We start from the raw sequence: 15,669 nt of genomic DNA on the forward strand, positions 1-15,669 counted from the left end.
GACTGGTGAACAAGTTAAACACAAAGAGCCAAAATGTTGACCTGCCAAAACAGATACATACACACAAAAACACACAGTTAAAACCATATTTTTCACCATAACACTTTCTTCCCCTTACAAAACATATGATATAATTTATTATTTGTTTTTAATGGGCCCTCATGAATTTGAGTGTTTTTAGAGAGAATAAGAGAAACATGAAACGAGGCAAAGATCCACAGTACATATACAAATTTTGATAAGAAGCAAAGGGCTGCATGCGGCTCGAGAGCCGTGTTCGCCACTCTTGCTCTATTGTAATGGCGATAAGGTGGGTGTTTTTCCTCTATGAAAATACTCTTAATCTAATAAATTCTTGATTGGATTTCGCGTTGACCCAGGCTTATTACTGAATGTATTAAAATTGAAAAAAAAAAACACACACACCATTAAGTGCTTATATATTGAGGGTTGTATATTTATGGTACAGGCCTGAGCCAAAATGGTCGTCGCTCATCCCCTAATGTTACAGCATGCATCAGACATCTACTTTCATATATAAATGATATCTTTGTTCTCACACAACAAGTTTATTGCCTGACTGATTTTTGGACTTGGACGGACATATAAGATACTTTTTTGTATAATTTCCCTACTATAAAGTTCAAGATCATCTGAAAAAGAAAAATAACACCTTAAATCAATCGGATTTATGTTGGATTGTGACCATTCATTCATTTTCCATAACCCGCTTATCCTCACAAGGGTCAGGGGGTGCTGGAGCACAGGGCAGGGGACACCCTGAATTGGTGTGAATGGCTAACGAAGGACAGATTGCGACTACAACTGTAGTTTTTTAGAATATTTAAGCTAACCTTAACCCAAATTAAAATATTTCCCCTCCTAAATCACACATGAAACACAAATTAAGGTGCTCACACGTGTTTTATTTGCTACCATGAGAGGATTACGTTTGTCAGCCGTCAGACAATCCCGCTTTCCCATGGGAAATTTACGGAAAAGTCATCATTAGAACAAACGCCGCATCAGGATAAAAGATAAGAATCACATGATGTCGGAACTGGGTTTGCTTTCCTGTGAGATGCTCCACACTTGTTGTTTTCCTACATTTAGAAAGAAACGTAGAGATATCTCATGATAAATGAATGCCCTGTACTTTTTATACCTTTTTATATTCCTTCAAGTGACCTTTACAGTTGTTACGTCATCCTCCCGCCGTCATTGTCTTCTGCTGCTTTGTGCAGCAGCAAGACACGATCAAGTCAGCCATGTGGCTCAATGCTGGAATAAAAATTTGTGCTTTAAATAGAATTACAGGCCCAAAAAAATGAAGTGCTTACCTGAGAAAAGAAGTCACAGCATCTTGTACTTTGTTGGCTTTACTCAACTTGTTTCGAGTCTTCAAAGTGCAGGCGGCCTTTATTCATGTACTCAGTCTAATGAAACCGTGCACGTTCAGTTGTGTGTGTGTGTGTGTGTGTGTGTGGTGATGTAAGTAACATGAGAACCACAATGCAATAGTATTGTCTTGAAGGCGTTTAACTTTTCCATTACAGAAGCCGACTAAGCCAGCAGTTGTAGAAGCAACAACTTCATTTTACTTACAGTATATTTGTATCATATTATTACGATAGTACATATATTTTTTTTTACTATAAGCCGCACCTTAGTTACACTAGGCAAAGAATACGTAATGAAGAGGAGACAAAATACAGTATTTTGTACACTACAATGCACACCGGAGTATAAGACGCAATGCAGTCATACCTCTACTTACGAATGCCTCTAGGTACAACATTTCCAGGTTACAAATTTTTTATATGCAAATGAGTGAATCGTGATATGAAAAAAATCCAAGTTCTGAAATCCCCCCAAAAGTAAATAAATGTATTTCCTTACCCGTTATTTTATTTTGCAAATATTGTCCCGGATGCATCACTTTAGAACATCGCTACATTTTATCCTCTACTGGGCTGTCATTTCATCGCTTTCATTCTATCTCATATAATGGCAATAAAAGCATTCAATTCGATTGGCTGTCTCACAACAACCACTATCCATGTTTCAAGATTCTCTCTTCCATACCTGTCCACCTCGACTAAATGCTCCCCTTATTAACGATTGCAATTCCCCTTATTAAGCAATTAAACACCGTACAAATGCAACACTGGCTCACTGTAATTTCTTATTTTAGCTGCCATAATGGCATCATCATTCAAACGTTCGGTAATAAGTAACGGTCCATTTCACACAATCCAAACAGTAATTCTCCAGCTGAGCACATACTCAATTACAACGTAGCCACTGATTGATTTTCATTCGTGTGGTAATCAGAAACAATCCAACCTGCTATTGAATCAGAATAGCCTTTATCATCATTGTACAACGAAATTGTGCCAATATTGATTAAGAAACGTGGAATTATTAATATCACAGCCACAGAAAGCTTTTATGCTCCACTAATGCTCATCGCCAGCAAATTGGGTAAATATTGTTGACTATGACCCACATAAGAAGCTAAAATGAAGCCTACATTCTGTTGCACTTCTTACCTGGAACGCCAGATGGAGCCAGTCATTTAAACTGTACTTACCTATATTTGAAATGTTGAAATTAATATAAGAAACAGTGTTGAATTTCCTTTTTTTAAATAGCATAAATAATTTTAGTTCCCTGTGATTGGCTGGCAACCAAAAATATAAGATATGATAAATTAATAAAATATGCAAATTGTAATTTATTTAAGTTTTTTTCTTTTGCTGCTGATGGACATTTTTACTCATGTACTGAGTAATGTCACATTTTAGTATTAAACATCATAACCACTAGTTATTTGTTACTTCGTGAGTAGGTGGTGAATTAAAACCAATAAAAAATGTTTTTCCATCGTAATATCCATTTTTTTGGGGGGGGGGGGGTGTTTTTTCAGAGGGTGGGAACAAATTAATTTGTATTTTTTTATTCAGTTCATTTCTATGGGAAAACTTGATTTGGGATACGAGTAAATTGACATACAAGCTCGGTCCCGGAACGCTTTAAGCTCATACTACTGTACCTATATATCATTATTATTGTTATATATTATTATTGTATACTTTATACCTGAATGGTCAAAATGAACAATCAAACAAGTCAATTCTTATGATTTATTTAGAATACAAGAAGCACAAATGTATTTACACTCACATATACAGTAGCATACGATACATTTACCTATTTTTAATATTACAAATTTACTCAGTCTGTACAAGTTTAAAGTGACGCTTTAATTTCAAAAGAGTGGACTGAACTGTTGCATTATTTCAAGTGATGTGAACCCAGGAGTACCAAATAAGTTTTGTTCAAACAACACCCCCAAATTTTTGTTAAATGTTTGGCCCTGTCAAATTAATTGCCTGATGCGTCTTGATAGTATGAAATTTTGGATATATGAATATGAATCACACCAAAAATTATGGGACTACATACATTTGCATGCAAAGTTTGCCACAATTAATCGTATGGTCATTTACTGCCATGAGTGATAAATATCAGTAAAAAAAAAAGGATTATTTCACAGTAACGTGATAAAATATGACATTTAAGAGCATGTAGGATATACAGCAGTGGTCCCCAACCACCGGTATTAACATTTCAATCTCGCCTTCTTACTTGAAATGAGAAAAGTTGTTATAATAATAATAATAAATAATTGCTATTATGCTTCGGACTTTTTTTTTTTTGATGTCGTGGTTTTTGTTCGTGCATTGATCCCTCCCCATTAGCCGCCCGTGCGAAAATAGAAACAACTTCACCGGTCCGCGGTGAGAAAAAGGTTGGGGACCGCTGATATACAGTACTCGTGTATTTGTGGAAGAATTGAGTCACGTAGCGGGCGAGTCCTCTCAGGATTTTTTTCTTCTTCTTCGTTTTACACTTGAAGTGACCACGTGTCAATCTTTCCACTTGAGCTTTTTGCTAAAGTGCATCTCCGCCGCCTTGGTTGGTGGCCGTTTTTTTTACACATCAGAGGACCAAGGCGGGAATGTGGTGCACCAGCGGGACGTGATGGTGGTGGTGACGTACGATGGGGGGCATCTGCTGGCCGGGGATGGGGAGCGCGGGAGGAGGCGACGACGAGGCCCGCGCGGCGGCGTCGGCCGCCGGCTTGTGTCGCGCGCTTTTCTGGTGCGCCCGCAACCCCGCCAGCTGCGAATAGGCACTCTGGCAAACGTGGCACTTGTAAGGGCGTTCGCCCGTGTGCAGGCGCACGTGGTTGCGCAGCGTGGACGACTGGCTGAAGCGGCGGTTGCAGAAGCGGCACACGAAGGGCTTGTCCAGCGTGTGGATGCGCATGTGCGAGCGCAGGTTGCTGCGCGAGTTGAAGCCGCGGTGGCAGATGACGCAGCGCATTCGCCCCGAAGTGGGCCCGGCGACGATCGAGGACGAGGGCGGCGAGCACGACGACTCGCAAGACTGGGGGTCATCTGGAAAAGCAGACGAGATGCGGGTTCCGCTTAAAATAACGTGGACGACAAACCCGTTTGAACCGGGGAGGGCGGGCAACCGAGTTGCAGCCAAAGTTTATTTTCCAAATAAAATTTAAGCACTAGAACGGTAGCGGTTGTGTGTCCCTATTTTGAGGGTTGTAAGTGGTAAAATGAACATATTTTTTTAGAGCATCTCGGATTTAATGGACACTTAATAGCAGGAAATGATTTAAATTAAATTACATGTTTTTATTATAATGGAGTAATTGTTTAAAAACTAAATATTAAATACAACTCAATTGTCCTAAGGCAGTCATTCCTTCAAGTACCACTAGGGAGAGCCCAGAAACCACTACTGGTTTGTGTAGCTCAAATGGAGAAGCAAGTGTTGCCTTCTTTTGACTGAACCACACTTTAATTAGCGTAAAGGGAAACGAAAGAAAAGATCAAAACTAGGATTGAAAACACTGCATTGTGCGTTCACAAAACTACCAGAAATTTCAAATTAAAAAAAGGAAAAATCCCCTGATTTGTGTGTAATTTCTGTTTTCATGCGATTTATTATTTTATTACTATTTTCTCATTTACACACACAAAATTCAATTATGAAACACCTATTTAAATCTGGATTATTTTGTGTCATTTTATTTTATTTTTTTAAAACCAAATGACAAAGGGTGAAAAACTAAATGTAAGACTAATGTAATCATGAAAAAAAACTAAATGTAACTAGCAAATCAATTGCAAACAAAGCCTAAAAAAAAAACTGAAAATAGAAAATGAATATAATGTATTTGAAAATTTGAAATGCAACCTTTGCTCACTATTTTACTGAAAATTCCAATTTAATTGCACCTGCATTTTAAACCATAAATAGAAATACTATTCATTCAGGCAGTGTTTTATAGTGCCAGATTCAAAAGTTAAGTGGATGTTCCTTATAATAATTTGTGGTTATGCTGGAATTGCTAAATAACACATTCCAAAATATGACATTTTAGGTTAAATTTAAATGTATTAAACCGGCCCGGGAGAGATTTTGAATTCTCACCATTTCTGCTTTTCTTCTGCAGCTGCTGCTGTTGTTGCTGCTCTTCGTCCGTTCCCGGCACCCCGGGGATGCCAAGGAATGTGTTGTGAGTGTTTCCGTACCATACCAGCAACTCCTGGTCTGGGGGAATTGTCTAAAAGAGGGAAAATGTAGTCACACGATTAGACATCTATCACAGTCATTGGCACTGAAAGAGTTCATGTGACAAGAAAGAAATTTGGATTGAAGCTCCACGTGGTCATTGTTTGACAGTCGCAAAATGGCCTCATTAACCTCTGACCTCACTTTGTGACTGTTTAGTCACATTACAGCATGTGTCAAAGTGGAGGCTCGGGGGCCAAATCTGGCCCGCCGCATCATTTTGTGTGGCCCGGGAAAGTAAATCATGAGTGCTGACATTCTGTTTTAGGATCAAATTAAAATGAAGAGTATAGATGTATATTAAATTTCTTGATTTTCCCCTTTTTAAATCAATAATTGTAATTTTTTTAAATCATTTTTTCTGTGTTTTTAGTTCAAAAATCATTTTGCAAAATCTAAAAAATTAAAAAAGCTAAAATAAACATTGTTTTAGATCTATAAAAAAACTGAATATTCAGGACTTTTAATCCATTTATAAAAAAAACCTAAATATTATATCTAAAATGGTCCGGCCCACGTGAAATCAAGTTGACGTTAAAGCGGCATTTCTTTTCTTGGCAAGGAGGAAATAATGTTTGGAAATAAGTTTGTCATGATTCAGTTCTTTTTCTTAATTGACTAATGCAGGCTCAGGTGAAAAAGTTTTTCACGATGAAACCAAGATCGATTGGAATATTAAAAGATGTGTGCTACTTTTTATTATTTTGTTATTTTCTGTTTTGCAGTAAGAAAACAACCACCACTACTGAATCAATTACTATCTTTCTTATGACATTGACCCTAATAATGTGCTTTTGATTCATACAGTATTTTAGAAACACCACATGCCACGTAAGGGTGCGGCTTATATGCGAGAAAATCCGGTAGATGATTTCGTCAGGCGGCACTAGGCTACATAAAATCAAACTGAGGATATGTAACATCTACATTTTGATTAATGGCAGATTGGAAGCCACAATTAGGTGCACTGCCGCCAACTTTACAAGAGTGTGTCGCACCCATTCCTCAAGTTCGATTTGATTACACCCGCAAATAATTCCCGACAATAATCGATGATCAAATTCGTTGGCAACAAATTTAACTATGGATTTTTTATCGATTAGTTTTTGCATCTTTAAAAATCTGACATGCACATGTGAGATCGAAAGCAGTTCCTTCACCTCCACGGCCTTGTAATAGATGCTGTTGCCGATCTGGACAACCTCCAGGTTCTGCTCTTGCTCGTTGCGGGCGCACTTGATGTAAGTCATCCAACTGCGTTGGTCCTCTTGGCTGGCATCGATGAAGTACCTCACGGTGCCGTCCTCGTTAAACACCTTGAAGCCAAGAAATGATAAGCGCCAACCAGCTTTAGGATTGATGAGCGCAGAAGAGGATGGTTACTGAGAGGGACTCACCTCCCACATGAGGTTGTTGTTCTTGAGCAGGTCGACGTGTTCTGGGGACAGGACCTTCCCCGTGAAGGGTCCCATCTCGGTGCCGGCCTTGATCCAGGTCTTGGAGAAGATCCCCAGACCTTCTCCCGGGATGGAGCTCTGGGCGATAATGACCTCGCTGGGGAGAACCAGGCTGGACAATTTCTGCACTTCTGCAAAGAATAAGTGACATTAAAATACAATGACAATTCCATTCAGGTCAACAAAAATGCAAAGTGTACTTTTTTATACACAATTAAATGATTATTTTCAATTCGGAGTGGATTTACTGTTTGAGTTTCAGTTGTTACATTAAATAAGTTTTATAGGATTTGATTTATTGCAGAATGATGAGGCCAAAATTTTCTCATCTCTCATAAATGTTTATTCTTTGTAATTATGGTGAACAATTTAACAGAGGTTTGTGGAAAACTGATTTTTTTTAAGGTTGACATACATTTATCAATCTATCATTTGCCATTTAACAACTAAATGTTAACATTTATATAAAAAGTCATGTTTTAGTTTAACCCCCTTATGACTTATTTCACCAAATTAGGCCTTAGTAATTGTTTTTCTTAAACCTTAAAAGTGCACTTATTGGCTGCCATTGATGACACTAGGCGTCCAATCCATTTTGACCGATGGGAGAGGTGGTCAATGAATGGTCACGGCCACCCATCCCAGTCAAAATAAATTGGACAGTGCTGTCAAAGGGAGCTAATTAAACTAATACACAAGATTGTTTAGCGTTTTTATTCATTTTAATTTGAACATTTTATTATTTGTAAAAGCATTCATTTCAAGATTTCTTATATTAAAATACAAAGATTCACAAGGATAAAAAGTAAGAATAATTATTAGTAAACTAATGTTTTTTTAACTAACAAAATACTCATTCTATATTCATCACAATCATTCCCAAATTTGACCATATTTTGTTCCTATGATAAATTAGAAAAAAATCACATTCAAGAAAAATCATTCCTACTCCAGAAAAATTAACTATTTTAAAAAACAACGCATCCTCATAACTGTATTTAATAATCGACTAAAAATGATTGTATATTCCAACTTAAGAATTTAAGTCGTTCTTATGAGCGTGTTGAAATATTTCTCTGCTTTTCCTTTTCAGCAATAGTTGAAATTCAACTGGTTCTCCACCCCTGCTTTTACAAAACAACCCCAAACTCCAAATATATCAAGCACCAGTTTATCCCCCGTTTAATTCGATTATCTGCCTGAATTGAACATTTTTTCTTGTGCACGGAGAGCCGTTTTATCTCCATCAAAACCCCCAGGTAGGGGGGTGCCGTTTCTTCAATGTCAAAATCAAAGTTTCCCCCGTCGTCTACTATTTAAAAGCTGCAACAACAACACCAAAAAAAATGACAATAAAACCTTTGTCCAATCGGGGTTAAACGGTGCTCCATTGCGCGGACTCCAGCAATTGGTCACGCTTCAGATGTGATATTCATTAAAGGGTCGGCGAAAGGAAAAAAAAAACGAGAGAGAGAGAGACGACTAATTCCAAATTCATTATCCTTTTAAGAAGTTTGTAGCAATAAATTTGCGCTGAATGGAGCGGCGTCTCGTTAAAAGGGACTGTGGAATCCGCGCGACAAAAAAATGGAAAGGCGATTAGATGGCTGACATGCAATGAATAGCATTAGATTTAGCCTTCACGCCGCATTATGCGACCAACAGCAAATCTGTGAAAAGAAAGCAAAAAAAAAAAAAAGAGAAAAGAGAAGACGGAGCCCCACATAGTTGCCAAGCGCACCCCAAAAAAAGGGGGCGACTGTCCACACATTGAAGATGAATGCCGGGGAGAAAGTTGCTCCATAGAAAAAAAAAGGCCCAGGACGGAGCTTTTTTTTTTTCTTAGTGGACACTTTCCCAGGTCAACGAGCAAAGTTAACCAAATGAATTTAAAGGCCCGTCCAGGCTTTAGTGAGTGGCACTTACTTGTTTCGTTCCATTCAGCGGCTGCTTAACGCGTTAAATGGCTCGAAAAGGAGGAGAAAGACGGCAAATGTGGGGGGAAAAAAAGCGAAGCGACAAGTTGGAGACGAGAAAGTTCTTCTTCTACTGTTTTTGTTTGGCGGGAAAGAAGCTGTTCTTCTTCTACTAAGTAATTTTCTTCTTCGTTTATTAAAGTGGTTGTTTACAGTCTTAGTTTGGTATGATGTTTATTAAGAAGGAAGGAAAAGTGTATGAAGACTCCATCGTATTCTGAATTAAATGCAATTTGACGAAATGAAAACACATTTTCAATGTGTTATCATTTGACTAATTGACCTTTTTGGAAATATGAGCCTTGTGATTTTTAAATTGTACTTCCCAGGAAGCAAAAAAATATAATATAGCCAATCCATTTGTAAGCAATTAATTTATGTTATAAGGAATTTTGTGCTATTCTGCTTTTTCCCCTCCAGAAAAAGAATTCATAACTAACCGAAATTTGTGTAAAAGAAAATCTGACTATGAATTAAACAGTGTGCATATTTTTGGTTATTAAAAAAACAGAACCTCATTCAAATCTGGCCTCCAAAGTATGTGGAGAAGACACAAATATTAATATTGCGGCCTCCATGCATGACTCAATGTGTGGATGTCAAGTTGAATTTATAATTAAGTTGTTTTAGTCTTATTAAATGTGGCTATAGTTTTAGGATTAAATAAAACGTCAACAAAACCATAAATAAACTTATTAAAAACTCAATCACACTATTTACAGCCGCCAATAAAACTGAAATTGATTTTAAAAAACAAAAAACAATATATACATCAAATTCACTTAAACTGAAAATTTAATTAGATGACTGACAGCCATCACGGGATCATTTGTTCTTTAGCCCCTCCCAGTCAAAATAAATTGAACGTCTAGCACAGTCAATGGCATACAATGAGTTAAACGCGTGCCCTATTCATGGCTCGGAAAAAAAATCGGAAAACACATTCCTTTACTAATTAGGTCAGGTGCGCAATTGCGAACACCAAGCAGGATATCATTTCAATTAGACACGCTTCACTTAAAAAACAAAACAAAAACAACAACCAGTAAAAACGAAAAAAAAAAAGACCAAGTAAGACCCCCGGGAGGTGTTTTTACCTACCTCCCGCGAAGGACTGGGCCAGCACTTCGGCGGTGAACGCGGTCCTGGTGCATCCGGAGCCGGAATGGCGCTCCTCGGGGTGCAGGTGCTCGGCCCCCTGCAGGACGTTCCTCCATCGGCCGTACAGGAAGCTGTGCAGGACGTCCGACGTGATGACGTCCGACAGCGCCGCCCGGGCCGGACACTTAAATCCAGTTTTGAGTGCCAAAGTTTCAGCGGGCAGAACGGAGCCCATTTTGACGCTTTATTTACGCACTTGAGAGGCGAAATTGGGGTGAAAAAGACGCACGAAGAGGATCAACTGGACGTGCTTTCCTCTTCCGAGAGCGACTGAGTGAAAAGTGGCTGTGCATGGCTCTTGAGGGGCCCTTTATACTAGTGGGGGGCTGCCCCCGGGACCCTAATTACTTATTAATGACACACCCCTTGTGGCGTGGTGTTGACCACGCTGCAAAGGAAGAAAAAAAAGAGAGGGGGGCAACTTTTACTCTCATGAATGCACATTGTTATCCAACTAAAAATACACACAAAATAGATAACAATCAAAAATAGAAAATAATAATCACATCCTTCAAAATAAAAACAAACAGAAGAGGGCGTCAACGGAAATGATTTTTTTTTATCAGTGCAGCATAACATGTAAAACAGTGGAAGACTTGAAAATATGAATATAAAAATGCCTTTTCTCTATTTAATGTATTCATGAAAAATGCTTGAAATATGATACACGTGAAGATGTTTAAATTTAAAAATGTATCATGAAGAGAATGAAGAAAAATAAAAAAAACTTTAAAAGATTCTATCCTTTTTTTATATACAGAAAATAAGAATGAAACTTTCCTCAAGATAAGGTAAATATATAGTTTAAATGATGCCAGTGAAAGAAAAAAATAGAATATAGTCTTAATAGTAATTCTCTTTTGCTCATAAATGCACACAATTGAATTTTCAACTTTAAAATACATGCAAAATAAAGAAAAAATAATTTGCAAGCGATGGGAATGGCTTTGTTTACTAACTAAAAACACATTGAAAATGATGAACATGAAGAAAAAAATGATTAAAAAGTTGAATTAGTGGGAAAAACACCATTCAAAATTAAATGCATAGAAATAAAAACATCCAATAAAAACTGGAGCACTATGGATAGCTTTTCTTGGGGTGCATTAATACAAAAGAAGAAAAGCTGATTGGCTTATATTGTTACCATGCAAAAAAACATTAAAAAAGTTTTTTTTTTTTTTTAAATAGATTATTTTTCCCCAAATTGAGAATTAATTTCCAAAGTGTTTGCTGCTTGAGTGTATATTTTCTATTCATGTGCTTGTAATGTTATTTAGTGCGGGGAGAAAGCACGGGAATAATAAGAATAGAAACACGGTGGTGTTAAAAATCAATTTAAAAAATATATATATTTCTTTATATACACACTTTTGGATGAGGAGAGAGGATCGGTGGGCTTGAAAAGGTAGTGGGGGGTTGTTTTACTGCATTGTTCCCATGCAAAGCTGCTTTGACGGGTTGCACTTGTTGAGGTAAAACGGTTTAATATTCATGGGTGTTGTTGTGTGTGCCCCCCCCCCCCACATCCCCCCCTCCGGCCCCCCCTTATTGGTATTGTGACAACGTTTAGATGAGTATATACGAGCCCCCTATTTTTCAGGCTTGATGGAGTGCGGCTAAACGTGCAGTTTTCCTTCTTTTTATTTAGGACATCTTTATTCCATTCGCTGCTTCGTGCTTTCAGATCCCCCCCGCCGTTATTTTTTTTCTCCCCCCCCCCCCCCCGGCCCAAAGTGATGTCAGTGTCCCTGAAAAGTGTCGCAAATCAATCTTTCACGGGGGCTTTTGAGGGCAATTTGACATCCATGCACGCCTCCTTTCACCGCAGCAGCTACAAGGATTGGGAGAAAAATGGGAATTTTCTTTTTTTTTTTTTGAAGAGAGCGGTGATGGTGAGTGTTGGGGGGGGGTCGAAGAGTTTGTATATGGAGGTATAGATGGCAAGTAGATCCAAAAAAGAGGCAAGGTGAGTGACAGGGCACGTAAAAAGATTACTGCGCAAACAGCTGCTTTTTTATGAGCCTCCCCTTTTTTTCCCAGATGAAATTTGGGCAGCCCTTCACTTTGCGGACCCCTCCCCGGCCTATTCCCTTTCTCATCTAGATTGATTTACATTGATGGCATTCATCGGGAATAAAAAAAAAATTCAGGGCGGGGCCAGGCTCTTTATTAAAGAGGAATTAAAGGCCCTGAATTGGGCTTGGGCACGGATTTGATTTGCTTATTTATGCATTAACCTCGGCCGCTGGTTGTGTCGTTCCCCCGTTTGGGCGGCCCCATTGTTAGGGGATGGGGGGGCTTTCTGTGGGCCATTTAAAGCCTATCAATTTCGTGTGGATGATTGACAATTATTGCACAAAGACGCGCGCTAATTGTAGCATTTCAAAGAGCTGCTGGGAAAGCTATCAAAGAGAAGGGTGAGAAGAAGAGGGGGAAAAAAGCAGGATGAATGCAGATTTGCTCCTCTTTAAGAACAACAAAACGTGCGGGAATACATTACAATGTTCAATGAATAATCATTGATATATATCGGCACGCTTGCGCACTTGCAAAAGGGGTCAAATTGGGCCTATATGTGACACCGTTGGGTTTGGACGGAGACCGTCGAACGAAATACCCATTTTTCACTCTGTTTAAGTCTTTCGATGTCATTGACGTCCATTTTTATCAATTTGCTGTTAATTTGAAGGAGTTTATCCACACAATTAGTCTCACTGACTAAATGCATTCATTCATTTTCCGTACCGCTTCTCCTCACAAGGGTCGCGGGGGGTGCTGGAGCCTATCCCAGCCAACTGTGTGCAGTAGGTAGGGGTCACACTTATTTAGTGGAGAGGCAATTGCAGAGCACAATTAGGCAAACAACCAATCACAATCGTAAGTAGGGACAATTTTTTAGTTGAGAGTAGAGCAGTTAGCTTAGCATGCATGTTTTTGGGATGTAGGAGCAAACCGGAGTACCCGGTGATAACCCACACAACATACAAACTCCACACTGGAAGGTCAGAATCCACCGAGGATTGAACCCTCGACCTCAGAATTGTGAGGCAGACGTGCTAACCACCAAAACACTATGCTGGGAGTTTAGCATTTGTTTTCCATAAGCAAATTTCTCAAAAAAATAACTTTATGTGAACAAAGATAGCTCGGGGATGACTTTCTTAACTTTTTTGTCCTTTTGTTTTTTATTTTTAATCCTATTTTGCTGCCATTCCCAGTTATAGCCATCAAATCCATTTTAACCGGGAAGGCCGGCAGTGAGCAACCATGTTTCACTGCCAATGACTGCGATAGAAGTCCAATCCATTTTGACTGTGGAGCGATTCCTCCGAGTCAAAATATCTATTTCCGTCTGCACATTTCCACAAATGTACAAAGAAACCATAGCAGCAGATCACAGAGCAAGTCTACCTTAAAGTGTGCACTGAAGGACAAAAAAAGTCCAATCGCAAGCAAACTACTTCCTCAATGTGCAGTCCAACCCGCAACAGAGGCAAAACCCACGCAGACGGTTGACTATATCTAAGCGTCATTAAAATGAGATTAAGCCGTATAGTATGGGTCTCAGTAAAGATCAGCTAATCTGATGCAAAGGTGAGAGCAGAGGTGCGCCCCCCTCCTGCCCGACTATTCTTCCCCTTGTCACAGCACACCTGCTTGCCTCAATATGGGGGTGGAGAAGGAAAGGGGGTGCATATTTAGACACACTTGAAATCATGATAATAGGCACAACATGTCAATAAAGCTTAATGCGAGCTAGAGCTGCCGTGAATAAAGCAGGAGAAGCAAAAACCTGTTGGCATATTGTGAGCAAAAAGGAATCAAAGTCTTTCAATTGCAATTAGAAAGTACTTTTTAAGATAAGAAATAGTTTTCACTTTGGATATTCGCACTTGTTTTGGAATGACGTGTTGGACAGAAGAAAGTATTTTGAATATAAAAATAAAATGGGAGCTGGTAACACTGACATTTCGTGGGTGGGTTAAAATAAGTACTTTTACCGAGAAGTATTTAAACATTCATTATTCGCACATTACATATAATTATACTCAAAGCACTAATACAATATCAAATCAATTGAATATTTATAAAATCTAATATTTCATATATAAAGCCATAACAAATGTTACATATTAACTTCAAATTGTATATTTAAACAAATTCCATTTTTCATATATGTAGTTCAAATATTCTATATTAAAAAGCAATATGAGGAAATCAATGTTACACATCGATTTGAGATTTATGCAACGCCACAATATAACACGTTAATATTTTTGATAAATATTCATCAAGTCTTTTTTTAACTGCTTGTAAATCTGGCACCGCCTCACTAGCACGACATTAATAGTCCTACTTGCGGCGAGATCATGTCGCCGATAAGCAAACAATGAATTAATTACAAGCGCAACAATAGAGGCCGCACTCATTGAGGCTCTGGGAACAAGAAGGTTATTAGCTGGCCACAATGAACCACCGGGTCATTAGTGTCCATTGGGAAAAGAGGAAGAGGATCAAAATCAAGGCTGGGATTTGGAAACAGCTGCAGCGCTTCAATACAGGGGCCGCCACGGGGCCTGGCGTGGCAGGAGCCCCCCTGCCGGGCGCAAACGTGCACTGGCAGAGCATGAGGGGGGGTCGACGGCAGGAACGCATCGCTTATTATCTGCACGGGTTGCTCTCGAAATCGCCGTTTAAGATCATTCTTACGCTTTTTTACACAGAGAATTAAAACAATATATATTTTTTAAATTCTCCTTGTAAAAAAGCGCAAGAATGATCTTAAACCGCGATTTTGAAATATGCGTGTATACGTATATATGCGTATACACGTATGCGCCCATGCATATACGCGTATGCGCGCATGCGTATGCGCACATGCATATACGCGTATGCGCGCATGCGTATGCGCACATGCATATACGCGTATGCGCGCATGCGTATGCGCACATGCATATACGCGTATGCGCGCATGCGTATACGTGTATGCGCACATGCGCGCTTGTGTATGCATATGCGCTTAGGCGTATATACGTATGCACACATGCATATGTGCATGTGCGCTTAGGCGTATATACGTATGCACACATGCATATGTGCATATGCGCTTAGGCGTATATACGTATGCACACATGCATATGTGCATATGCGCTTAGGCGTATATACGTATGCACACATGCGTATGTACATATGCGTATATACGCATACGTATGCGTATACACATATGCGCATACGTGCATACTTATGCGTATACACGTATGAGTATACGTATATATGCGCATATGTGCATACGTATGCGCAGACGTATATATGCATATACGTATATATGCGCATACGTATGCGCATAGACGTATATATGCGTATACATACATACGTGTATGCACGTAGGCGTATACGCATACACGTATATA

General features: G+C 39.0%; 1 protein-coding gene and 1 long non-coding RNA gene across 2 annotated transcripts; both read right to left on the reverse strand.

The window, feature by feature from the left end:
- Window positions 1-905: 905 nt before the first annotated feature.
- Window positions 906-1,464, reverse strand: LOC144090482 (uncharacterized). Its single transcript, XR_013305417.1, has 3 exons — window positions 1,341-1,464; window positions 1,189-1,281; window positions 906-1,103 (listed from the first exon to the last, which is right to left on the reverse strand). It is a non-coding gene; the product is annotated as an uncharacterized LOC144090482 (long non-coding RNA).
- Window positions 1,465-3,134: 1,670 nt separating this feature from the next.
- LOC144090885 (PR domain zinc finger protein 12-like) lies at window positions 3,135-10,539 on the reverse strand. The gene is made up of 5 exons (XM_077622791.1): window positions 10,196-10,539; window positions 7,059-7,249; window positions 6,822-6,977; window positions 5,521-5,653; window positions 3,135-4,466 (listed from the first exon to the last, which is right to left on the reverse strand). The coding sequence occupies exons 1-5, from the start codon at window positions 10,428-10,430 to the stop codon at window positions 4,006-4,008; spliced, it is 1,176 nt and encodes a 391-aa protein (XP_077478917.1). The 5' UTR covers window positions 10,431-10,539; the 3' UTR covers window positions 3,135-4,005.
- Between the last annotated feature and the right edge of the window lie 5,130 nt (window positions 10,540-15,669).

Source organism: Stigmatopora argus, chromosome 16 (genome assembly GCF_051989625.1).
Source record: "Stigmatopora argus isolate UIUO_Sarg chromosome 16, RoL_Sarg_1.0, whole genome shotgun sequence".
Classification (NCBI taxonomy): Eukaryota; Metazoa; Chordata; class Actinopteri; order Syngnathiformes; family Syngnathidae; genus Stigmatopora; species Stigmatopora argus.

Excerpts from the sequence above, each read along its gene's own strand:
- LOC144090885 (XM_077622791.1), bottom strand. The coding sequence starts at position 10,430 with ATGGGCTCCGTTCTGCCCGCTGAAACTTTGGCACTCAAAACTGGATTT. Across the intron at positions 7,250-10,195 it reads GGCCCAGTCCTTCGCGGGAG|AAGTGCAGAAATTGTCCAGC; the intron begins GTAGGTAAAAAC and ends TATTCTTTGCAG. Across the intron at positions 6,978-7,058 it reads ACAACAACCTCATGTGGGAG|GTGTTTAACGAGGACGGCAC; the intron begins GTGAGTCCCTCT and ends CTTGGCTTCAAG.